This window comes from Oscarella lobularis, chromosome 8, assembly GCF_947507565.1.
Source record: "Oscarella lobularis chromosome 8, ooOscLobu1.1, whole genome shotgun sequence".
Classification (NCBI taxonomy): Eukaryota; Metazoa; Porifera; class Homoscleromorpha; order Homosclerophorida; family Oscarellidae; genus Oscarella; species Oscarella lobularis.
In genome coordinates, this window is record NC_089182.1 from 2,963,127 (window position 1) to 2,986,284 (window position 23,158).

Consider the following 23,158-nt stretch of genomic DNA (forward strand, 5'->3'; position numbering starts at 1 on the left):
ACCGTCTTCGACATTCGCGACGTATGTTTGCATCTTGTTCGTAAGCTTTGTGTAGCCGTTTCGGCGCAGATAACACCCAGAACTGTTGCAATGCTTACGAACGAAATGTGAACATACGTCGAAGACGGTTCTATCGGTTCCAATCGAAGCTAGGCTCGTATCCAGCCTGTTATCCAGGCTCACGCAGTAAGAGCCGCCCGGATAACAGGCTGGATACGAGCCTAAATCGAAGCAGGAGCGTCGATCTCGATGCTAGCGTGCGTAAGGACACGCCCTCGCTAATTGGTCCTCAGGAACATTTGGGGGCGGAGCCGTTCGCTGGGGACCGTTATACGGGACACAGAGAAAGGTCTCTAACGCCCTGTCGGAACCGTCGGGACGTTGACACGACGTCGCTGACGCTTTTCGCTTATTGTCGTCTTCGCCTCGATTTGCCGCTTTTAGATAGCCGAGTTTCCGGAAGCCATCCGCGACACTATCATGGCTTCCTCTCGCTGTGTGTCACTCGTATTGAAGATGTTGACGGTCATGGCTGGTCTTCATCACATTTCTGGAGGTACTTGGGAGCTAAACGCTATTGGTCTTGGTCTTTCGCTATTATAGATTTCATCTAGTACGTTAGAAGCATGTTGAATTTGCTACTGTACGCGTACGTTTCTCGTTCCGATGTCCTGCTTGCGTCTTCTCTTTCTTTTCCTCTTATTCGTCTGCGATATATTCGCTAGTAAGTTGACAAAATTTAGCGTCTGCCTCGTACGCGTACGTTTCTCGTTCCGGGGCGATCGCTCACGTCACGAGGGTGTCACTAGGCGAGGAATTTGGGTCCTCTAGTTTGCCGAACCGCGACTAGAATGCCCCCTTTGGCAAGATTTCTTCGTTTCGTTTTCTTTATAACTCGTAAAATGTATGCAATCCTGAAATTGTGGCTCCTCTGGGACCTAAGCGTGAGTTAGTCTCTCAATGTCTTGGACAGCCAATGCAGAATTCATCTACGTTGTTTAGATTTTGTCCTTTTTCTAGATGATTGTCAAGTAGGATCATGGTCAGTATGCTCATCATCATGTGGACGAGGAACAAGGACAAGGACCATTACTCAAAACAAAGTTGGCGCTGGTCAAGATTGTCCCTCTTTATCAGAAGATTGCGCAAATACAAACTGTGAGTTTATATGTTCATCTACAAGGCTGATTCTATTGGTGCTTTTGTAGGTGGCCAAATTGACATGACGGCAATAGGTGCTGTTGCTGAGCACGGTCCATTAGATACGATTGATAGTAGGTACCAGGCTTCACTGGCTATTGATGGCGTTACAAATACTGGATATGCTACAACTAATCCATCAATGGATCCGTGGTTGCGAGTTGATTTAAAGACAGCTTATTTGATTGCAAGCGTAGAAACGTCATTTTACCGAAATCGAGGCAATGGTGCGTTTGTGCGGATAGGAAGTGATTTGACCAATGATGGAAATAACAATCCGCTGTGCGGTACTGTTCCAAATAGAAACAACGGCAAAACTATTTGGACAACGACAATTGTGTGCTCTCCTTCATTGTGGGGACGGTACATCAACGTTCAAAAGATTTTTCCAAATAATTTTTACCTCAGCCTGTGTGAATTGAAAGCAAGCTACGGTAGGAAGAATAGGTTTTTGGAGAGTCTTCTTACGCTTTCTGATTATTAGCACTTGACGTTGGCATTCTCTACAATGATTCCTCTGTTGCGTCTGGAAGCATTTTTTTTGTGTACGGAGAAGATGCACTTCCTTTTCCTTTTCTTTGCGGCGTTAATCCCGATTCAACAAACTTGAACTCATTGCTAAATATTCAATGGAAAGCAGGCAACAACCCGATTCCAGCTTTATCGTCCAATTCCGATGTTGGACAATCTACAACAGTGAACAACTTGACAAGTCTTCACATTAATAAAGCTCCATTGACTGATACATCATACACGTGTCAATTCACATGGATTAATATGACACAGAAAACATTACAGTTTAACCTAAACATCAACGGTGGGTGAAACATTTGCTATTGGTAGCATTAATTAAAGGGGTCCTTGTTTTCGTAGTGGATTGCGGGTGGAGCACGTGGTTGTCTTGCTCGGGTCCTTGTGGTGTGGGAACAAGATTGCGGACAGCTGACAACCCCGTGAAGAAACATCAAGGAAAGGATTGTGTCGGTGATTTAAGCGAAGACTGTGATACTGGAAAAGCACCCTGTAAAAAGCATAAATGTGGTGTATTTCTATTAGCATAATTTGTTTCTGTTGTAAAGGTGCCCCTACTCCTATCAGAAATTCTATTAGCGTTCAGGAAGGACTTCCGGCTGCTTTGGAGTGTGAAGCAACACAATTCCGTCTAATACAGACTCCGATCACGTTTGAATGGTTCAAAAATGGAGTTCAAATAGTCAATTCTTCAAATTCATCGGCACGTTCTTTGGGAAACGGAAAGTACAAGGGTATCCTAACATTAGCGCCAGTCACGAAAGCAAACGCCAACTCGTACACGTGCAAGGCCAATGGGACCTATGGTCTCAGTAATTCATCTGTACCAATAACGCTTGATGTCATGTGTAAGCTCCTAATTCACTACTCGTACGCTGTCAAAATTGCTTTGTTCTTCAGATGCTCCTTTTAACGTTAGAGTACAAGCGAACTCTAGTTCGTTTGTGAAAAATCAAGCACTAGCCTTGAACTGCAGTGCTGAAGCCAACCCTGAGCCTTCTGAATATAAATGGTACAAAGACGGTCAACATAAAATGATTGCAGGAGCAACAGCTGCAACTTCGCATTTGTTATTTGCAAAATTGAACTACACCGATAGTGGGATCTATAACTGTACGGCAAAAAACTCCGTTGGTGAAAGTCAATCGAGCGGTTTTGAAATTGTCGTAGATGGTGCGTTTAGCTAATTAGTCAGTTTGAACCAGTTTCATTTGGGTGAAATCTCTTTTTTATAAGGACCGCCGGGAAAGTGCTCCAAACCGTCAGGTACAAGTTCAGTGGGTGATTCAGTAGAAGTGTCTGTTTCTAACTGTCCTATCAACGGCATCACTGGTGTCACGAAGTATAAGATTTTCTACAGAATTGTCGGTTCTTCGAATCCTTGGTCAGAAGTTGTTGAAGTGTCGTTACCAGTCAATATCACTGGCCTTATGCCATTTTCCGAGTATAAAGTGCGTGTGGCTGCCGGTAACCAGCATGGATATGGACCAAACAGCGACCCAGTTACATTCAGAACAACTCAAGGAGGCAAGCAACGTCTTTAGTCAACGCTGTTGTAATTTATTCTGTTTATATAGAACCTGGACCTCCAGGGAACGTGAGTGCAATTTCATTGGGACCTAGACGTATTGGTGTCAAGTGGTCAAAACCCATTAATCCGTTTGGACCAATAAACAATTATAGGATCTTCTACAAGATAGTTCGAAGAGAAGCCGCCAACAATGAAAATTCTGTTATTGTATCGGCATTAAGAAAAGAAGCGAATCTGACAGGACTCGCGCCGTATACCAATTACAGGATTGCAATCGCGGCGGTGAACATCAGGGACGGCGACAAGAAAATTCTTTTGGGAACGAGAAGCAATGAAGCCATTGTACAGACAGACGAAGACGGTATAGAGAAAAGCCTTTATCTTTCGGCCTGCTTAGTCCTTTGTTGTGTGTTTAGCTCCATCTGCTCCACGGAATCTCATCTCTATTCCTTTGACGCCAAAGTCGGTGAAAATACAATGGCGTCTGCCTGAACCAGCCAATGGAAGAATTAGAAATTACATGCTGGTCTACACAAAAGCTGACGAGACAACCGGCAATAAAACCATCACTGTCAGTGGAGACTCTCTTTCTGTCGATCTAGACAATCTGGACACAGCCGTGAAATACAACGTTTGGGTACGTGCTTTTTGATTCAGTTGGTGTCTATGGGCAACTGACTTGTGTAGATTCGCGCTGTAACCATTTTGCCCGGTCCTTATAAAAGCATCACAGTGGATACCAAGCCTGAAAGTAAGAAATGGAACGAAGTTGTTTAGCCAACTGATTATTTTTTATAAAGCACCTGGTCCGCCAAGTGAGTTGCAAGTAGGCAGCAGAACTTCTTCATCTTTGCTTTTGACTTGGAAGAGTCCCGTAAAACCAAATGGACTCATCCGAAACTACAACGTATGACTCTTAATACGATTTTAGTTGTTTATTATTGGTTTTAGGTGTACTACTGGCGCCTGGGTGATAAGCCGCAACAAAAAACTGTTGATGATCGGATTTTATCTCTCAATTTGACTGGTCTTCGAGCCTATACTAACTACACTATCAACGTGACGGCTGTGAACAACGCCGAAGATTCGATAAAGGAAGGTCCTGCCGCCTCTATTCAAGCACAAACACTTATTGCCGGTAATATGTTGTAATACACTGTAATACACTGCAGTGTGAAACTTTCCTTTCATAGCACCTGAACGTCCTGCTGTGGATGGTACAACTCCACTCGTTTCGGTGGAGGATGGTACAGTGACGCTTTCTGCTCCCTCCATTTCTGACGAAAAAGTTCCTATTAGGTAACCAGTAGTGACGATATCTTTTTCCTGAGTAATCGACGTTTTACCAGTTACGTGCAAGTCTTTGTTTACAGCGGTCCAAGGCCGCCGCCATCTTCAGTTCCACAAAATGTAATAGATGGCGAAACCTCGGACTCATGGCGTGTGGCAGACCGCTACACGTATGAATTGTACCGTCAACGTCAGACGATTGTAGTTGATGGACTAGAAGCAGGAGCTCAATACTCTATCTATTTTGTTGCATACACCGAAGATGATCAAGGGGTAGGCATAATTATCATACACGTAGAGCGATTGTTGATAAGTGCATTTTAGGGTGTCCTGGCGTCATCAAGCAAACCTCTAAGTATATTCAGTGTATTATGTAGTTATGGTATGCACTTTTTATGGTTTGCATAGACGCAGCGATTGAAGAAAACGCGCAACAAGAGTCTGGCGGCGGCATCAGCACTACAATCATAATTGTGGTGGTAGTAGTCATCGTCGTATTGATCATAGTCGGAATTATTCTTGCTGTAATCATCGTCAAGTGAGTACAAAGACATAGGAAACACAGATCTATAAAAGGGGTCAATACAGGCGTCGTCATACGGAAAAAGAAAATTACGAAATGTCTGCTTCAAGTCAAGTCCAAATGAGCATGTCCTCGGTAAAACACATTGAGGATGAAGACACCGACTCTCCTAGTACGGGTTTATTAATAAAATAAATATACATAATTCAAAAAAATTTTAAGGTATGACAGCTCCTGTTATCACGTCCGACGTTCTGTCGGTGGACGCCTACGAAGGCACTACTGCCCTTTTACCGTGTGACACAGCTGGAGATCCTCTTCCAACAATCAAATGGTATCGAGACGGAAAATCTTTGCCGGGAAAGGACACGCGTTTTCATCAACTTCCCAACGGAGCTCTTCAGATTACTGCACTGCGTAGCAGCGATTCGGGTAGCTATCGTTGCGTAGCGTCGAACAAGGCTGGAACAGAGGAGCAGACCGTGGAGCTCACTGTGAAGGCTGTTGAAACGAAAGGTCGTTTGAGCGGCTGGTCCGGATTGGGTAATTATCTGAAATTCAGTTCTTTGTACGCACTGAGATACATTTGTGTGTGATTTCTCAGGGATTGATACTCCAAGTCCAAAGACACGAAAGATGAATCGCGTCAATTCTGGCCTGCACGCTATTCACTTGGACGATTTTCCCGATCATGTTACGGCTATGAACGAGCTCAACGGCTTGGGATTTTCTCAAGAATTCAAGGTGCGTTGAGACTGATTTATTTATTAATTTATTTGCGTATTTAGGCATTGGCAAGTGCCAGCACTGGCGTTAAACTGACCACTGATGCTGCAGAAGCTAACTTGACGAGAAACCGTTACAAGAATATTTTGACTTGTACGTATCTCTTTTCCTGACCTTTTTATCTAATTGGATTGTTTTTGCAGATGATCATGCTCGTGTGATCTTGAAAGCGTTGCCCGGCATGGAAAGTCTTAAATGTGACTATGTCGCCGCTGCCTACATTGACGTAATTTATTTGTATATTTGATAATAGATTATGCATCGTTTTCTCTATAGAGTTATCGCACACCAAACAAGTACATTGCTTCCCAAGGTGATGGACTTTTTGTGTATGAGTGTGCAATTTGAGAAGGAAGTTCGTTTAGGTCCCACTAAGCAAACGTCAGCTGATATGTGGCGCATGATTTGGGGTGAAAACGTGAAAAGTATTGTTATGCTTACTAATTTGGTTGAAGGAACTAAAGTAAGTGTAAAGTAGTTGGCACTGTTATTTTTAAATCTTCTTTTTGAATCTAGATCAAGTGTCATCAGTACTGGCCTTCCAACATTGGAGAACCGAAAAATTTCGAGGGACTTGTTATTACTTTGGACAAAATTGATTTGTACGCGGACTATGAAATCAGGTCAATCAGAATCACATTGGTAAAATTACAGATAGCTGTGAAAATCCGGCATTGCTTTTAATTTTAATAGGGAGAGGACACTCGAAATGTGAAATTGTACCATTTTACCACTTGGCCTGATCACGGCGTTCCTAAATTTGCCACGGGATTGCTCACTTTTATTAAAAGAGTGAACAGAGAGCTTCCCAAAGACAGTGGACCAATTGTGGTTCATTGCAGGTTTGTATCTCATTCCAGAGTTCTAACCTGCATGTTTTTATATAACCTGTTTAGTGCTGGAGTTGGACGCACAGGCACGTTTATCGTGATTGATCAGATGCTAGAAAAGATCGACGAAGGCCTTTCCATCGACATCTTCAGTGCAGTGACGTCTCTCAGAACCAAACGCCAAGAGATGGTTCAGGGCGAAGTAAAGGGGCTTGCAGCAGTACTTTGATCTCTGTGAATCTAGCTTGGCTTTTTTAGGCTCAGTACGTTTTCATACACGTTGCGTTGCTCGAAGCCGTCTTGTGCGGCAACACCCAGATTGCAGCGCAAGATCTCCGCTCCGCCTATTCGAAACTCACCAAGAAAGACAAAAAAGACCGAACCGGATTTGAGCGTCAGTTTCTGGTAAAGAAATTATTTATGTACGCTAGACGTAATCAAACGTATTTGGTCAGGTGCTCCAAACGTCCAGTCGTTACTTTGACGAAGCTCTGTGCAAGGCGGGACTTCAACCGGGCGTGCAGAAGAAAAACCGATACTCTGACATTGTTCCACGTAAATTGCAAGCTGGGAATAGCGAGCAATTGTAAAAGGGAGTTTAGTTGACACCCAACGCGTGGTTTTGCGCTTGGACGAAGACGGATCTGAAGATGCGTACGTGAACACAGCGGCTGGAGCCAATTACATCAATGCTAGCTATGTTAATGTTTGTGGATCTACTGTTTTGTTTCGGAGCGTGCAATTGTTTCCGATTTATTGTTTTAGGGCTATCGTCGTCGCGACGCTTTTATCGTGACTCAGGGACCGCTGAAGAACACCGTGGACGACTTCTGGAAAATGGTGTGGGAACAGAATACGTTTTCAATTGTGAATCTAACTCAACTTGTGGAGGATGAAGAGGTCAATCTGATTAAATTATTTGATAGGTGGATCCAGCAGCTTCTATTTGTAGGAAATGTGTTGCCAATATTGGCCACCAAAGTCTGGATCCGCTCAGTACGGCCCTTACAGAGTGGAAATTCAAAAAGAAACTCCTTGCGGCTCTTACGTCATAAGAAAAATGAAGATCAGCAAGGTCTGCGCGGAGAAGCAGAAGCATTTTGTCTGTGTATGCGATTACCAATGTTTAGGGTCCTCAAATCAGAACTGTTTGCCAGTTTCACTTCACTGCCTGGCCAGACAAAGAGTGCCCTCAGTCAGCGACTCACATCTTGGACATGATGATGCAGGTAGAGAAGTGGCAGCAGTCGACCGGCAACAAAGTCATCACCGTTCACTGCAAGTCAGTTGACCATAATTGTTAATTCGCTAATATGATGAACTCATAATGATTGTTGTTTAGTAATGGCATTGGTCGTTCTGGAGTCTTCTGTACCCTCGTTTCCGTGATTGAAGCTATGAAAGTGGAGAGTGTGATTGATATCTTCTACAAGGTGAAGGCTCTCCGCATCAAGAGGCCTGGAATTGTGCAGAATGCCGTAAGTTGGAGGATACAGCAGCGTTGACGGTACATGAGCATTTTTGATTATAGGAACAGTACAAATTCTGCTACAAGGCTCTACTCGACTTCACCGACAGCTTTGATACCTATTCTAATTTCAAGTAAGTGTGCCAATCTGACAACTACTACTGGTGGTATTCTAATCTCTCTGTGTGCTGTGCTACCAATAATCAATCTTGCTCGTGATTTTTTTCCTTTTTTGTATGCTCTTAAACAATTGTTTTGCCTACATTTTCAAAACTCTGTGTGTGTGTGTGTGTGTCATTTTTTTAGCCTGTCCATAGATACTAGAGGACTCTAGAGGAGATCTGTCTCAAAAAAGCGAGAGTTTTAGCGCGCGCTCCTCTGCTCACAAATGTCGGAGCTCAAGTCCTTTGAATCGCAAGATGACATAGACGATCGACGACGACGACGCCAAGAGGAGTGGGAAAAGGCGCGTCGTCCCGACGAGCCCGAAAGTGAGCTCCACGCAGCAAATAGCGACTCCATTCGCATCAACACATCGCCTAGAGTGTCCGGAAGAAATTCCGTGGGACGGAAAAACACTCTATCAACGTCTTCAAGAGCAGAAAGAAGAAAAGCAGCTTGAATGGGAAGAACAGTTTAAATTTAGTGAGAAGACACGACAAAGTCCTTCACACATATCCTAGAAAGGGATACCTTCTAGAAAATATGATCTATAAGGGACTAGACGAAGACGAGGCGAAGTTTCTCAACGTACTCTCCGAGAATCAAGCCAAGCAGGAGCACTTTCAGAGGAGAGAGGAAAAGAAATACCTCGAAGCCTACAGAGTAGTCGAAATGCTTTTGATACACGCACACACAGCATTCCTCTCTCTCTCTCCCTCAAGGAAGCTTTGCAGAAGGAGAAAGCGGAGGAGTCCTTGATTTCCGATCCCAAAACCCTAATGAAGCGATCAACGGTTTCTGTACGTCAAGAGCAGCAATCCGATAAGAAGAAATCACAGCAGGCTTTGCTGACCGGAAGCATAGTGAGAAAACGGTACGGGGGTCCCCGCGTTAATTCCTAAGCGCGCACGTGTGTTTACGCGGAGCCCCACTGTTAAGGAAGTCAACTGGAACCGAAGATAGTGACGCTTTTTCCAAGCAAAGCAAATCAGGTTAGAGAGCAGCTCTTTCACTTCTTTTGGGGGAGAAAAAAGTGAGCGTTTTTCAGAGGCTAAGAGCGGTGCTACTAGTGATGTCAAGCCTAGCCTAGTTAGTTATGGCAGTGAATCTGAATCAGGTACAGGGAGTAGATGATGGGGAGAACGCGTCAATTAGTCGACTGTGTCTATCCAGATGACAACTGACATCTCTATATAAGTTCATTTGAACTCGGTTCCTTGTTAAGCGTTAAGTGGACTTTGCAAATTGAATTGACATTTTATTAAGGAAACGCTTATAGCCACATCAAAAAAGGAGCTTCCAGCCAAGCGAGCCAGCCGGCCCAAGCCGGACGACGTCGCGACAGACACCAGTGACCACATATGACCATTTATTATTTACAATGAGGCGAACCACGGCTGGAGTCCAGCACTGTACACACTAATGCAATTATTTCAAAGTGAGTCTCCCCCCCCCCCCCCTCTCTTCCTCAATCTTTCATCGCTTCTCGATACCACCGTTCCTCATCGGGCGTCATCACTAGCACCTACAAAACCAGCCACCAATAATCTATCCCCTCTTTTTTCCTCTCTTCTCTATTGAATGACGTACATGTTGTGGAGGTGGCAAATTTCGTTCCCATTTCGAACCCTCGGGCTCTTCCGGCGCTAAATGGAAGCAAGTCATTCGGGCCAAAGGACAACTCGACGTGGAGTGGGCAGCGAACTAGACATGCAACCATATGCTAGCCATATTGTAAGACTCCACGGTAAAAGTGTGGGACCCCCTTCGAGGAGAATCGATATGTACTTTCGAGTGGCGCCTGCCAACTAATATGACGGCGTTTTGCTATTAGACAGGAACTATGACATCGAGAGGGGGCCCTTTTTAGGGAACGGCTCGGTCACTCGTTCTACGCGCGAAATCTTACAGATATATGGGCTCGGGTGCTTGTGCTTTTCGAAATCGCGTTCTCCTGCTTCGAGAAGTGCCGTGGCGCGTTTCATGTCCTTCACGTGCTTGTTAGCGTCGAATCGTGCTCTTAAATTGACTGCCTCGTGACGCCAAACGCTCCGATCAATCGCCCACGATAGAAGATGTTTCAACGAGCGACGATAGAGTCGCGTAACTCGCTGAGCGTGAGATAGCTCGGACGCCATGTTAACCTATACGGGACAGTCTCGTGCCCGGATAGGAAAAGAAACAAAAGCCGAATTGACGTCGTTCTGAAGTACTGCGCGACTTTATTGCTAAGATACGATATAGGTAAGATGCATGGTAGAGATTGTTGGAATGGTAGCGCTCGCTGGAGACGAAAATCACGGCTAGCGGAAGGACGCGGCTTCCAATTTGCGGTCGCATTGTGTTCCTTCCTCTTTTCCTTTGCGCAAAACGAGAAAATATGCCTCTAGATCACAGAAGTGTGTACTGTAAGCACATACTCTGACTTGCACTGATAGCAGAAACGAGACTGTCAACAGCACGAGCAAAAAAAACAATAGCAGTTCGTAGTACGATAGTACTAGTCCTAGTCCTAGTTTTAGTACTAGAGCCAGGGTTATAACAATCCGAAGCGGAGGTTTTGTTTCACTTCGAAGTTGGACTTGGGGGAGAATCTCGTAGAGGCTAGTACACTCCGTTGTCAGGGAGTGAATTTGAGGTCCCATTCCGCTCATATCGGCGGTTTGTCATGATAACAGCGACTGTAACGCCCCAATTGACTACGGCATGTTTTCTGTTTATTAAGATGAAATCATAACATTAGGATCTTCTACAATTATACGGATTCTGGAGACGCATCTACGCGCTACCAAAAACCGCAGCGCCCTATCGCTATTCATAAACGTAATCACAAAGAATGTGCGGAGAGCTTTCGTTGTATTGTCCTTGGAGTATGTGGTCATATATGACCGGCCTCTCCGCGACTATACATTTGCATGTACGGGTAGCTCCCATTCAGACCGAAATTGTTCCTTGATGGGCGCAATTGGGTACTGGAAAGGCGGCTGGGGCGGTCTGTTTGTAATACGCATCACTCTCCTTATTTCCATATCCAACTGTAGTCCGCCCGGCCGCTGCTGCTGCCGCCGCCGCCGCCGCTGCCGCCACCGCATAGTTGGGATTGATGGCGAAATTCGCTCCCAGTCCGCTATTGTACGCCGCGTACTGATTTTGCGCCATGATATTATCGATGGTAAATCGACTGCACACGATGCCGTCGCCGCCGCTTCCGTCGTCCGTACCGCTGTCGGCTGCCGTGCCGAAACTTCCTTCGGAAACGGGAGAGATGAGCGTGCTCGCGGAGCACTGTTTGCTCATCGGCGTCGATCGGGCGACAAACTGGTTATTGCAATACGGGTTAGTGGCGGTGGCGGCGGCGGCGGCGATGGCAGCCTGTTGCGCGGCCGTGCTCGTCGACACGATCACTTGAGCCGGTTGCGATTGGGACGTGTAGCAGTCCACTGGCGTTCTTCCCGTCGTTCCCGCGCCTGTTGGCCACATTTGACCACCGGCTGCGGCGGCTGCGGCGGCGGCGGCGGCGGTAGACGGCTGCGGCGGCGGAACGCTGCAGTTTGGTGACGCACTAAATGATTGGTGATAGGCCCACGCTTCTGCACCGTGCGAATACATGTTAGCCGCGGGCGTCGCCGGGTGATGATAGAGAGACGGCGTGACGGGCGAATAGAGTTGATGATGATAGGAGGTCGGGTCGTAGTAGGACGAATAGGGATCCTGGTCGCACGGTAGACGGAGATGGGGCGGCGGTAGGCGACGAACGAAACGTTTTCGTCGTCGCAGAAAACTTCCGTTTTTGAACATCTCCGAGCTGGAGGGATCGAGCGCCCAGTAATTGCCCTTGCCCGGATTCGATGCGTCGCGCGGAATTTTGATGAAACAGTCGTTGAGACTGAGATTGTGACGAATCGAATTTTGCCACGACGGCCACTTGGTCTTGTAGTAGGGAAAGTTGTCCATGATGAATTCGCATATGTCGCCGAGAGTCAGCTTCTTGTCCGGCGAATTAGATATAGCCATAGAAATGAGAGCGATGTAGGAGTAGGGCGGCTTAGTCGACTCGCTCTGATTCTTCTTCTTCTTTCCCTTGACGTCGCGATCGAACGCCTTGATGACTTCCTTGCAACAGCCGAGCGGCGACGCGTTCGCCGTTCCCGCCGCATCTGCCGCCGTCGTTGTCGTCGTCGTTACGGGAGAGGTTGTCGGCACGAGAGTGGGACCCTGCCTGATGACGGACGACGACGGTTGGTCGATCGGCGAATGGGCGCCGCCGCCGCCGCCGACGCAAGTCGGATGCATTGCGTAGTCGAACGATTGAGCTGCGTAGCACGACTGCATGGGGGGACGTATATCTGTTTCACTCTCGCCGCTTGGCAAACTGAAACGACACGAACTCGCCCGAGCCCTTATATAAAGATCCACGCGCGTATCGCATATTCAAAGGTGGGCGGACGATCAAAGATAATTCAATATTGGTGTCCTGCCACAATTTGCAAGTCGTAATGAAATTCCCTTATCGCCCGGTCTCGTAGGGCTGCTCCCGCCACCATGACTAATGAATGGCTGTGAAGGGGCAACCGGGCTCCTGCCGATATAATCATGCACACGGCGGGAACCCTTCCTCTTACAGTTTTCTTCCTGAGACCCAAAAGCTTTACTTAGCTGGCACCCGTTCTAAGAGCAACTAAGAGAACGCATTTCCTCTCCGTCCCGTAAACGCGTTGTTCAATAAGCCCATCGGCTTCTGGCTCGTCTAGCGTTTGCGGCAAACCGGGCGTAGCCTTCGCAATTATCTAATAGAATTAGACCATCTTAGCGTTGGCTAGGACGCGCTCACGCTGGGAAGAAAAGCGTCACTCGGCGTCGTTCGTCCGTTCGCGTTCGTAGCCAAAGTTTTCGATCGTGCACGAATCGTTTTTATTACGAGTGTCGCTCGTTTGCAAAGTTTAGAGTCGAAGACGGTAAACTTATTGCACGATTCGGTAAACGGAGCTTTGACTTCGGAATCGAGTTTGCGGACGCGTTATTGAGTTTTCGTCGTTTGCGCTCTCGCTTCTCATTCGCCTAATACGCGAAAGTTTGCTCACCGTACTCGAGTTGTTTCATCTATCGATTTGCATGGACAAGTGTATTAGGGTGGGCAATTAGTGGCAAGCAGATTCGAGCGTTGCGATAGCGCGCGAAAAGCGATCGAGTCGACCCGTTCGAGATCTGGATGTGGCCATTTGCGGAACTGTAAACACACAAAACGTTGTCTGCTTATAGGACGCCCCGACGGGACGTCCTCGATCGCCTTCTGGCTGCCAGGTTGATGCATGACACTTCGTAAACCCCACGGTCTGCTCGATGTCTCATCGCGCCAAGCGATCGAGGAATATAGGGGGGCCCCAATACGCCGACCAGACTATGGCAAAAATTTGAATCCTGCGCAAATGTCGCCCAAGTCGTTCCCCCCCTCGGGCTGCATGCATGGCCCGTCACTTCGCCCCAGGGTCATCTAAGAGCTTACGACGTTTATCAAAACGGATTACGAAGAAAGTTTCGCTGATCTGAGGCATATATTGCACTCGGTCGGATCGCTTAGGACCTCTTGATCGTCTCAGATAGACTCGTAGAACGGTTCAACGAGCCAGTCGGATGTTTATTCTGCGTTGAGTGCTCGAGGGGGCGTACGTTGATCTTTTCAATGAATCGTCAGTTTCCGTCTACCGGGTTTTGCTGCTCACACGTTGGATCCTGCTACAGTACAGCGACGAGGCCGTAGGATTCGCGCGAAAAGTCTAGGCGAACGCGCGCTTCTGATACAGATTGTACGGGATAGTCGCACGTCCGGGTATTCGCTTCCAAAATGGAGGAGCCAGTGAAATCGCCCAATGACAAGCGAATTTACCGGTCTGACGTCACTTGGCGGGCAAATGCGATCCACCTGATTGGTCATCTACAGGACGGTTACCCTTAGCAATGGCCTACGCGCTCTAGTTGTCTGCGATCCGAGTAAAACGGAAGAAGAAACAAGAGAATCAGACGAAGACCAAGACGCAGAGCAAGACGACATGTCTACGGAACAAACGCCCGATCGAGATACGAAATTGGTACACGACGAAGAAACCAAAAACAATTAAAATTCGAAAAAATTCGAAAAAAATTCGCAGGCTGCAGCAGCTTTGTGCGTTGGAGTAGGCAGTTTTTCCGATCCAGACGATATACCTGGATTAGCTCATTTTATAGAACACAGTAAGTAGAGTATTTTCTTATAAAAATTCAACTTTTTATATTCGTTCATTTATTCATTTATTTCTCAGTGGTGTTTCTTGGCTCCGAAAAATATCCCGAACCGAACGGTTTCGACGCTTTTCTAAAAAAGCACGGCGGCTGTTCGAACGCGTCGACCGATTGCGAAAGAGTTCGTAGTTCAACATTATTAATTATTTATGCAACTTTTTTCATTTTTTGTGCAGACAGTCTTTCATTTTGAAGTACGTAGCAGTTATCTAAGAGAAGCCCTAGACAGGTTCACAGCCGTCTCGAACTCTCCTATTAAAATTCATTCTCTTTCCCAGATTCGCTCAACTCTTTATTTCGCCTCTGCTCACGCGAGACAGCATGGACAAGGAAATCGACGCCGTGGATAGCGGTAAGCTCGTAGAGTAGTTCGAAATCGGTTCGCCTGTTTACCGAAGGTCCTAAGTAGGGAGAATTAGTTTCTTTAATCCCAAGTACTACGCCTAAATAAGCAATATTTTATTAACGAGCGGGGTCCCCTTCTCGCGTTGACGTGCGCGCTCTCGCGGGGGGAGGGGGGAGGGCGGCTCGTTGCATTTGCCGCCGCCCGCACGGGGCGGCGATCCTCCCCGCCGTCTAATTGAATGGAACGTTCGGAGCGAAGCCCAACGACGGCTTTTGCTCTGCGCCGTCCTAATACGGCTAACGAGCCTGATTTTGTTTTGAATAACTACTAACGATTAGTCATGAGCCGCGTCCACTGGGCCTAATTTCATTTGCCGGGCAGCCCTAGGTTGACCGAGTCGGTGGCTAGCCCCCCCTCGGGGAGCCGAGGGCAACCCGGAACGGGCGGAAGCATTGACACCATCTCATCCTTTGCATTCGTTCATTCGGTTATGGGGGAGGGAGGGGGAATAAATCACGCGGGCGCGTTTCGCGCACAGGCTCGATGCGTGTCCCCCCCCGTGTTTGAGTAGGCAAATTAGCCCACGTTAAGGAGGCGAACGTTAAGTCCTCATTGCCTTCTCGTTTATTGGAGTCGCGTGTGTAAACTGCGGTGGAGTTTTATTGGGGCGGAACGGACGCGCGCCGTCGACGTCGTCGTCGTCGTCGTCGTCGCGAGGCGCAGGAAGTAAAACGGCTCGGCGCGTGCCGTTTGCTATCCTTATCCGTTAATCATATGCATTCGCGGCGGCGCGGTTTCGAGCCTGCAGCCGTGGACGCAAGATGAATGCAGTTGCATGCGCGTATGCAAGGGGGCCAAACCAAAATTCCGAATTCCGAGCAGCTCGGCTGTTTTAATAGTCGACCCTTCCGAAAGGACTTTGCTCACCTGTGTTAGCCTTCCCACGACGATACGATCTGGGAGCAGCTGGAAAAATTCTGTTTGCTTGAGCGGTCGTTTTCTCTTTCCAAAATTGGCCCTCGTCGTTGGTGGCGCTGATTCAGGCCTGATTTCACAGCTGGTCCCCTGATTTTTCGTAATTTGTGCAGAATTTCAAATGAGTCTCCAATCGGATTCGGCGCGAAAGCTGCAGGTCTTGTCCAGTCGAACGATTCTCGCTCATCCCTTTGGAAAGTTTCTCTGGGGTCGGTACAGTCCTGCAATCAAAAGCGCTCGTATTTGTCTTTATCTCCGCACGTCATAGGAAATGCAAAGTCGTTGAAGGAAACTCCCAAAGATAAGGTAGCACGAAGAACGAGAACGTCGTCGCGACGACGTACAAGCGCTTAGTTTTCTTTCGTTCGGTTTCTTTTCGCGCGGAAGGGCATCGACGTGCACGAGCGCGGAAAAGAATTCTTTTCGCGCGCCTATTCCTCTCACTTGATGACGCTTGTTGTCGTCGCTGGTAGCGGCGGTACGTAAGCCCCGTAGTTCTAGTTCTTATACGCACGTGCATATATCGAACTCTCGCGATCTGTTTTCTTTCGTTCGCTTGCAGTGAACGTCGATTCGGTTGAAACGTGGATTCGAGAAATTTTCGTCGCAATACCTCGCGTGTAAGACGAGACACTTATAGGCGAATTTTAAGGGAGTCTCTTCTCTCTCTCTCTCCCTTAAGCGATTGTTCGCCATCGGATTTCAAATCGTCAGGGGTACGTAGGCACGTACGCGATCAGTTTAACTAGATAAAGTCTACGTATCGTTCGACGGCAGCTTCCCTTCAACGACGACCGCATTCATCGTCTCATAAAAGGCAAAAACCAATAAACACCTAAACGATCGATAGGGCGACAAATGTCTCGTAGTTCGCCCAGTCAAAGACATTCACGCCGTAGAGATAATGTGGCAGCTTCCGAGCATGTTCGATTCGTACCGGTGAGCCAACGTCCGTCCCACGCGGAAGCACGCTGCATGGCCCGATCCCTGGCCCGATCTATATCACGATTCTATGCACCAGGTGCAAGCCCATGAACTACGTTGGATGGCTGCTCGGACACGAAGGACCCGGCTCGATCTTATCCTTTCTCAAGCGAAGGTATTGTACGTGGCCCTTTTTTTACGGGGCGCGCGCGAGCGCGAGCCTTTTCTCTTCGCCTCGCTAAAGAGAGGGGTGTAGAGCTCGCTAAAGAAGCCAATGATTAAATTATCCTCCGGACTTTGTTGCGTGCAGAGGCTGGGCATTGGAGATTATCGCTGGGAACGGCGGCGAAGGGTACGAGTACAACAGTTGCTTCAGTTTGTTCTCGTGCAGCATCATTCTCACGGTACAAAAAAAGCCGGATGCGGAATTCCTGCACTTGAGTTGATTTTTCTCTTAATGACTCTTAGGAAGACGGTTTGCACCGTTTGTTCGAGGTAAGGGGGCGCCAGGGCGGCATCGTTGTTTTCTTTCCGTTTAAGGGCTTCTAATTTGTTCCCGTTTTTCCCTTACACGTCCAGTGCTGCGATGTTGTTTTTCAGTATCTCGCCATGCTCAGACGAATAGGACCGCAGATAAGGTGTGTGTATATACACGTCACAACTCTTCCTGCGCGAATCCGTATTGACAATTGGCGCGCGCGTTTCGCAGGATATTTCGCGAACTCCAGACAATCGAAGACAACTCGTTTCGATTTCAAGAAGAGGTACTAATGTATAAAGAGAACGAGGGGAGGAGACCCTAAAACCGGCATAAATATTCACAGGGCGAACCGGCTAAGTATGCGTGTGACGTCGTCGAAAATATGCAGGTGGGGGGGCGCGAGAAAGCCACCTCTGGTCTCTTACCAACACGGTTTTCTTGTTCCTGTTTAGCTTTATCCGCCTCGCGACTACCTGACCGGAGACGATTTGATGTTTGATTACGACCACAAGGTGTTCTAAATTTCCTTTTAAACATTCATTGATTGTTAACACACGGAGCCCCCTCCCCCTGGCAGATGATATCGACGGTGCAGGATTCGTTGACTCCGACGAGCGCCTGTCTCATACTCATGTCGACTCATTGCGACGCGAACGAGCTCGACGTCGAGGAGCCCTGGTTTCAGACGTCCTACGCTGTGCAAGGTGGGGGGAAATAGTGCATCTAAGTTGATCTCCGGATGTCTTCTTTACTCGTTCGGCTCGTGCTCGCGCAGAAGTGCCGGCCGAGTGGAACGAACGGTGGCGACGTACGTAAGCGCGCTGCTTATCCTTATATATGCGTCTACGTGTACCGTTCTTTGTTTTGTTTTTTATAGTCGACTTGGAGTCCAGTGACGAATTGCACGTTCCCGCGCCGAACGCGTTTATTGGTGAGCGAGCTGAATGCTTTATCGTTCGATGTATACATGTATACGACGGCTACTTCTTTTCATATCCGTTAGCAACCGACTTTACCATTTGTAATAGCGACGAAGGAAGTTCGTTGGTCAGTGTGAATATGTATGCATGGGTTTGGGGGCGACTCGTACCATATCTCTCTCTCTCTCTAGTATCCGGTGTTGGTTAACGAGATTCCGGGCTGCAAGCTGTGGTTCAAGGGAGACGCGAAGTTTAAGACTCCCAGAAGTCAGACGATCGATAGTCGTACGTACGATTTCTCCTCATCTTTGGTGGTTTTTCTAGCTTTCATATGCGCCAACTTCGTGTCGCCGTTGCCGAATCGAAGTCCCGAAAGGTACGTACGCGCGGAGCGTTCGATCGCTCGACGTAAATTGAGCGACGCAGCGCTGTGCTTCTTGATCTGATGTTGTGCGTGCTTGAGTACAATCTCAAGGAGATAGCCTACGCCGCTGATGTCGCTGAATTGAGGTGAGAGAACGTATAGATATACATACATATATACGTGGGGGGTACGTTTGTGTGTTGTTTTTTAGCTACTCGTATTCCAGTCACGAGCACGGAGCGATGCTACAGCTGAGTGGATTTAGTCAAAAGCTTCCCGTAAGCACTTGCGTTGATTCGTTAGTCAAATTCAACTTTTTCTTTTTCGGTGCAGTTGCTTCTTGAAACGATACAAGACTACATGGCTCAACTCACTGTTGATCCAGCTGCCTTTGAAGTGATCAAAGTATTGGAGCATGGGAGGTTGGGGTACGTGGGGGCCCCTTTTTGAAAAATTTGCTTGCGTGCAGAAACAGTTGTACAAGAACTACCACAATTATCTTTTGAAGCCAGAAAAGTTATCTAAGTAAGAGAAAAAAGCGAAGCCTTTAGTTCAAGTTTTTCTATCGCTTTATTTAGAGACGTTCGACTGCAGCACATTCAGCAAATTAAATGGGGAATGTCTGATAAACTGGCCGTAGTCGATTCGCTTACGTCGCCTCAGTTATTGGTAAAAAAATGGCTTGCACACTTCCGCCTACATTTAGGTCATTTTTTTTAATCCAGAGGTTCTACGAGGACTTTAGGGCGGAATTTTTCGCTGAATTTCTAGTGCAAGGAAACATTACGCGCAATGTTCGTAGTTTAATCCTCACATTGTTATAATTCTACTACTATTGCGTAGGGTGCTATTGAACTTGTGTCCAAGTTTTTGACGTAAGCACAAAGACGTCACGTTAGCTTGCGTGCGATGAAGCGTATCCGTCTTTAGCGCTCTGCAAGTTTCACCGGTTCTCCCTTCTAGACTTCCTTTTCTACGCGTAGAGTTTTGCACGATAATCATATTTTTGTCGCGAGAATGAACTTGCGATGTGTAGACTCGCTGCTTGAGACTTCCGAAGGGAAGCAGCGTTTGCCGAGTGGCGAACTGGAATAAGGACGATTCCAATTCAGTCGTGACTTGTTATTATCAGGTAAACGACTCAGTGGGGAAACTTCTATTCAGTTGGCTTAGCAGACTCCTTTCTCAGATTGGACTTGGAGCAATTCGTACAGTGACACTCACCCAGCTTTTAGTTGTATGTAAATACCATGTTCAATAATTTGTGCTACCTCTCTTGTGCAGTATTTAATGGAAGAGCCTTGTTTTGATATTCTGAGGACTAAAGAGCAACTGGGGTAGGCTAATATTAGTCAATGTATCGCGATATTCTTCTATGTAATTGTTTCAGATACTCTGTCTATCCAACTTGCCGCTGCACGCACGGCGTCTTGGGATTTTCTGTGACTGTCGTAACGCAGGTGGAAAAGTTCAGGTACGTGATAAATTCGTTTGCAATCAAACGTACAGTATCCATGTAGCGTTGAACATATCACGAAACGAATCGAATCATTCTTGAATGAATTTTGTACTACTCTGAGACAAATGGATCAGGACGATTTCGACGAGAGCGTAAGCAAGCATCGCATCCGATGGGGGCGGATTATGCATGCAGCGTGTCGCCTATACGCGTAGGTGGACGCTTTCATCGAATTAAAACTACACGAAGATTTGAGTCTAGAGGAAGAAGTCGAAATAAATTGGCCAGAAGTAATCGAACAGGCGTACGTGTTCGATAGAAGGCAAAAAGAGGTACTGTACCAGGACGAAGTTTGAATGCCAGTCGGCAGCTCGCAATTCTATAGGCAAAGATTCTCGAATCGTTTACTCGAGTAGACGTAGCTGATTGGCTGAAGACTCACATAACGGCAGGACAAGCGCGACGAAGCCTAACTATTCAAGTGAGCAAGCACAGTTGTCTTTATTTGTCAGGAGGCACTCGTTTTACACAGGTGAGCGGGCATTCATCAGCGGACGCGAAAAGTGCTATGAGCGAAACGGGGGACGATGGGGTCGTCGTCGTTGACGACGTCTTGCAGTTCAAAAATAGCTTATCGGCTTTTCCATTGTGGAAAATCGATCAGTAGTGTAGTCTTAGTCTATGCGCTTCTCATGGGGTTGTGCTCTTGCGTAGAAAGCACCGCTTGCGTTGACAGTTGCCGTCGCAGTCGTTTGATAGTCGCACGTTTGAATTAAAGCTGATCGATATTCGCGGAGAATTTGTCGAATGCGGTTGCACGTAGTGCTCGAGCCATCCCGGAAAGAGGACAAAAGTGGCAGGAAGAGGCTAGAGAAAAAGATATAGACAGTAGCTAAATACAAGGTGCATGTTTGCCTTTGAGCAGTAGGGCTCGGTTGTGTTGTCAAGATCTGCAATGAAGCTTGACTGTCGCGGATCCATGTGACAAACCGACGTTTCGTCAGTTCCACCGGAGTCGACGTAATACACGCCGGAAACTGGGGGAGAAACAGGTGACTGCATGGCACATACACTATTAATAAAATTAATCTCCCTTTACCTATTGAACCGGGGTGAATGTGGGGTGCGTTGCTGTGCCACAACCTAAAGTAAAAAAAACAGATTCGTGTCGTGTGTGAATGAGACTGAGAAGAGTATTTGTTTTTAGTTGCCTGTTGATTGAAGCCCAGGAGAGATCGACGTCGATGTAGACGCACATCCATTCTCTTGTCTTCAGAATTTCCTCAACGTAAGTGCGAATCGCGGCGTACGTCTAAAGATGAGTAGTATAGTGTAAGGACGCTTGCGATGCTGCAAGTTGAGCGTACGTGCGTTTTGAGCGAGGTTAAGACTTCGAGATTTTGCTCAAACAAGTCAGCACGAGACTGCCATCCTCCCTTAGCAGCAGCAGCAGCACGTTGTATTTGACAAACTGATCGATTTATTAGTTTAATTAACCTTATTTGATTTTTGCACTGACGGCTGCAGACGCTCGAGTTGGAGTAGGTAGTCCCTCAGGTCGTCATTGTGCGTTTGCATTGCCGGGGCGCCTAGTTGCATCACAGGGGTTTTCCAATTGGCTGTGACTAAACGAGCTGTTATGGAGCGCAAGAGTTATATAGATGCATACTCTCGTGGCTTTGTCTGCCTCCGTCTGCATTTGTGTCCGATTTCGATTCAAGGGTTCTCTTTTAATTAATGAAAATCTCGTGTTGGTTAGCGTGTAGTTGTTGTGTACTAACTAACCTGGGTTATCTCCACGTCAAATTTAAGATACACTCTCGGCTGAGGATCTTGATTGGCCAAGAGGTAGTATCGAACGTACGATGGGAAAATAATGAGCTAGAGGAACTAATCAGATAGACAGATTTTTGCTTTAATTGACTAGTACCTCGCCAGGTACCAGCTCCCAGTGCAGCGGTATAGATCCCTACGCTATCCACATTTATATAGGAAGACTGTATTAAATTCTTACATTAAATAGATCTAGAAAATAGTTGAAAAATCTCCAGACGTTTATGATTTTTATATAAGTCTTACCTCCTAGGAACGAGGCGCTTGCTCCTGCTGCAGACCGAGGATCGATGAAATGAACGAAGTTGCTGGGTGTGTATGTGCTGCCAACTGAGATTGGCATTATACTTGTCAGGTGAGTTTGAGGTAGAACGCTCGGGGCTCGATAGCAGCTAACAGTACAGCTATACCATTTGACGTCTTGCAACTCATTACAGCATACCCCAGAGAGTCAACAAAAATATTGGCTGACTTGATTGCTATCTGAATAGGGTCTAATGTTTTTGAGAAATTGCTTAGTGGACGTTGTACCTCTGCGTCAGATTGACTGCGTTGGGTCTTTAGATATGAATAGACGTGATCCGTTATCAATGAGGTAGTCAATTGAAAACTAACGATAAATATGTACATGTATATACCTACAAATCTGACGGTAGCTTACTGGGAACTGTTTGGGACTTTACGTTCTTGGCATCTATTTTGACAGTCGCTAGAGCAGTACTGCGATGGAGAGTTTGGGGAATCTTTGAAAAGACGTGTTAATGCTAATAGAATTTCTTGTCTCTTTTACCCATTAGATGGTTTGACTGTATTACGTCGTTCAGTGTCTCAGCCAGTTGGCATAACGGACACGTCAGGGGGTGGGCTTTTACGTGATAAAATGTGGTTGGCCAAAGGTATTTTGTTTGCAGCCTATCAAACTCTTGGACGTCAATCTCTAGGCTCTTTGACGCAACGGGTTCGACCCCATCTGCTTCGTTGAATAAAGTCAATATGTCGATCCTGAAAAATGGTGTATTTGACACATGGTTGCTCTGGTCATCTTACGGCTGTGGAAGACTAGTTCGACTCAAAGGAATCAGCATCAGCGTAACGACGATCAGACGTGGCATCGCGAGACTCCACCCCTTTTATTTAATCAGGTATAGGTAGTCACGAGACTGCTAACATGAACGCCCTGACTTTCGTCTTTTGAACCTCAAAAGTGTGCCCCTACAGTAAAAACATGCACCAAACATAGGAGTCGTGCAATTGGGCAC

At 46.9% G+C, this 23,158-nt stretch overlaps 5 protein-coding genes across 7 annotated transcripts; 3 read left to right on the forward strand and 2 right to left on the reverse strand.

Annotated features, from left to right (window-relative positions):
- The first annotated feature begins 353 nt into the window (after positions 1–353).
- On the forward strand, positions 354–8,525 carry LOC136190458 (receptor-type tyrosine-protein phosphatase S-like). Of its 2 annotated transcripts, XM_065978615.1 has the most exons (36): positions 368–556; positions 615–724; positions 1,021–1,158; positions 1,209–1,634; positions 1,685–2,017; positions 2,074–2,223; positions 2,280–2,579; positions 2,632–2,904; positions 2,968–3,258; positions 3,309–3,623; positions 3,679–3,899; positions 3,950–4,013; positions 4,063–4,169; positions 4,214–4,400; positions 4,456–4,561; positions 4,612–4,825; positions 4,877–4,907; positions 4,961–5,090; positions 5,141–5,247; positions 5,298–5,618; positions 5,680–5,819; positions 5,864–5,954; positions 6,005–6,087; positions 6,138–6,174; positions 6,227–6,324; positions 6,378–6,503; positions 6,555–6,703; positions 6,758–6,893; positions 6,950–7,096; positions 7,147–7,246; positions 7,294–7,397; positions 7,457–7,591; positions 7,644–7,766; positions 7,822–7,973; positions 8,034–8,169; positions 8,223–8,525. In XM_065978615.1, the coding sequence occupies exons 2-36, from the start codon at positions 667–669 to the stop codon at positions 8,295–8,297; spliced, it is 5,604 nt and encodes a 1,867-aa protein (XP_065834687.1). In that variant the 5' UTR covers positions 368–556; positions 615–666; the 3' UTR covers positions 8,298–8,525. The 2 variants fall into 2 exon arrangements, with proteins under 2 accessions (XP_065834686.1, XP_065834687.1); XM_065978614.1 differs by lacking the exon at positions 615–724 and having other exon boundaries at positions 354–556.
- A 15-nt stretch (positions 8,526–8,540) lies between these two features.
- Positions 8,541–9,628, forward strand: LOC136190506 (PSME3-interacting protein-like). Of its 2 annotated transcripts, XM_065978691.1 has the most exons (8): positions 8,541–8,650; positions 8,703–8,804; positions 8,860–8,984; positions 9,044–9,195; positions 9,261–9,313; positions 9,370–9,438; positions 9,495–9,547; positions 9,601–9,628. In XM_065978691.1, exons 1-7 carry the CDS (start codon positions 8,548–8,550, stop codon positions 9,503–9,505), a joined length of 615 nt encoding a protein of 204 aa, XP_065834763.1. In that variant the 5' UTR covers positions 8,541–8,547; the 3' UTR covers positions 9,506–9,547; positions 9,601–9,628. The 2 variants fall into 2 exon arrangements, with proteins under 2 accessions (XP_065834763.1, XP_065834762.1); XM_065978690.1 differs by having other exon boundaries at positions 9,495–9,628.
- A 1,388-nt stretch (positions 9,629–11,016) lies between these two features.
- On the reverse strand, positions 11,017–12,678 carry LOC136190487 (forkhead box protein D3-like). Its single transcript, XM_065978657.1, has one exon. The coding sequence runs from the start codon at positions 12,651–12,653 to the stop codon at positions 11,256–11,258; it is 1,398 nt and encodes a 465-aa protein (XP_065834729.1). The 5' UTR covers positions 12,654–12,678; the 3' UTR covers positions 11,017–11,255.
- An 821-nt stretch (positions 12,679–13,499) lies between these two features.
- Positions 13,500–20,865, forward strand: LOC136190476 (nardilysin-like). Its single transcript, XM_065978640.1, has 42 exons — positions 13,500–14,207; positions 14,260–14,407; positions 14,468–14,549; positions 14,618–14,718; positions 14,774–14,826; positions 14,876–14,949; positions 16,032–16,127; positions 16,187–16,224; positions 16,306–16,396; positions 16,481–16,538; positions 16,601–16,634; positions 16,696–16,735; positions 16,788–16,857; positions 16,940–17,017; positions 17,153–17,246; positions 17,311–17,337; positions 17,422–17,480; positions 17,552–17,606; positions 17,667–17,711; positions 17,776–17,835; positions 17,901–18,027; positions 18,099–18,131; positions 18,201–18,254; positions 18,327–18,370; positions 18,435–18,510; positions 18,568–18,619; positions 18,670–18,753; positions 18,819–18,885; positions 18,941–19,012; positions 19,077–19,132; positions 19,186–19,276; positions 19,333–19,401; positions 19,451–19,482; positions 19,538–19,586; positions 19,644–19,739; positions 19,797–19,844; positions 19,892–19,944; positions 19,998–20,081; positions 20,128–20,218; positions 20,282–20,398; positions 20,452–20,547; positions 20,599–20,865. Exons 1-42 carry the CDS (start codon positions 14,164–14,166, stop codon positions 20,731–20,733), a joined length of 2,973 nt encoding a protein of 990 aa, XP_065834712.1. The 5' UTR covers positions 13,500–14,163; the 3' UTR covers positions 20,734–20,865.
- LOC136190485 (uncharacterized) lies at positions 20,555–23,021 on the reverse strand. Its single transcript, XM_065978654.1, has 16 exons — positions 22,947–23,021; positions 22,690–22,901; positions 22,561–22,642; positions 22,431–22,509; positions 22,342–22,382; positions 22,146–22,291; positions 22,081–22,091; positions 21,997–22,035; positions 21,852–21,947; positions 21,736–21,793; positions 21,564–21,691; positions 21,434–21,502; positions 21,278–21,378; positions 21,166–21,209; positions 20,982–21,103; positions 20,555–20,933 (listed from the first exon to the last, which is right to left on the reverse strand). Exons 1-16 carry the CDS (start codon positions 23,009–23,011, stop codon positions 20,757–20,759), a joined length of 1,470 nt encoding a protein of 489 aa, XP_065834726.1. The 5' UTR covers positions 23,012–23,021; the 3' UTR covers positions 20,555–20,756.
- Between the last annotated feature and the right edge of the window lie 137 nt (positions 23,022–23,158).

Excerpts from the sequence above, each read along its gene's own strand:
- LOC136190458 (XM_065978614.1), top strand. The coding sequence starts at position 481 with ATGGCTTCCTCTCGCTGTGTGTCACTCGTATTGAAGATGTTGACGGTC. Across the intron at positions 557-1,020 it reads TCTTCATCACATTTCTGGAG|ATGATTGTCAAGTAGGATCA; the intron begins GTACTTGGGAGC and ends TCCTTTTTCTAG. Across the intron at positions 6,504-6,554 it reads GGTCAATCAGAATCACATTG|GGAGAGGACACTCGAAATGT; the intron begins GTAAAATTACAG and ends TAATTTTAATAG.
- LOC136190485 (XM_065978654.1), bottom strand. The coding sequence starts at position 23,011 with ATGCCACGTCTGATCGTCGTTACGCTGATGCTGATTCCTTTGAGTCGA. Across the intron at positions 21,379-21,433 it reads TAACCTCGCTCAAAACGCAC|ACGTACGCCGCGATTCGCAC; the intron begins GTACGCTCAACT and ends ACTCATCTTTAG. Across the intron at positions 20,934-20,981 it reads CCGAGCCCTACTGCTCAAAG|CCTCTTCCTGCCACTTTTGT; the intron begins GCAAACATGCAC and ends CTTTTTCTCTAG.
- LOC136190487 (XM_065978657.1), bottom strand. The coding sequence starts at position 12,653 with ATGCAGTCGTGCTACGCAGCTCAATCGTTCGACTACGCAATGCATCCG.
- LOC136190506 (XM_065978690.1), top strand. The coding sequence starts at position 8,548 with ATGTCGGAGCTCAAGTCCTTTGAATCGCAAGATGACATAGACGATCGA. Across the intron at positions 8,985-9,043 it reads AATACCTCGAAGCCTACAGA|GAAGCTTTGCAGAAGGAGAA; the intron begins GTAGTCGAAATG and ends CTCTCCCTCAAG. Across the intron at positions 9,196-9,260 it reads GGAAGCATAGTGAGAAAACG|GAAGTCAACTGGAACCGAAG; the intron begins GTACGGGGGTCC and ends CCCACTGTTAAG.
- LOC136190476 (XM_065978640.1), top strand. The coding sequence starts at position 14,164 with ATGGAGGAGCCAGTGAAATCGCCCAATGACAAGCGAATTTACCG. Across the intron at positions 17,481-17,551 it reads CGAATAGGACCGCAGATAAG|GATATTTCGCGAACTCCAGA; the intron begins GTGTGTGTATAT and ends CGCGTTTCGCAG. Across the intron at positions 18,028-18,098 it reads GACGTCCTACGCTGTGCAAG|AAGTGCCGGCCGAGTGGAAC; the intron begins GTGGGGGGAAAT and ends GTGCTCGCGCAG.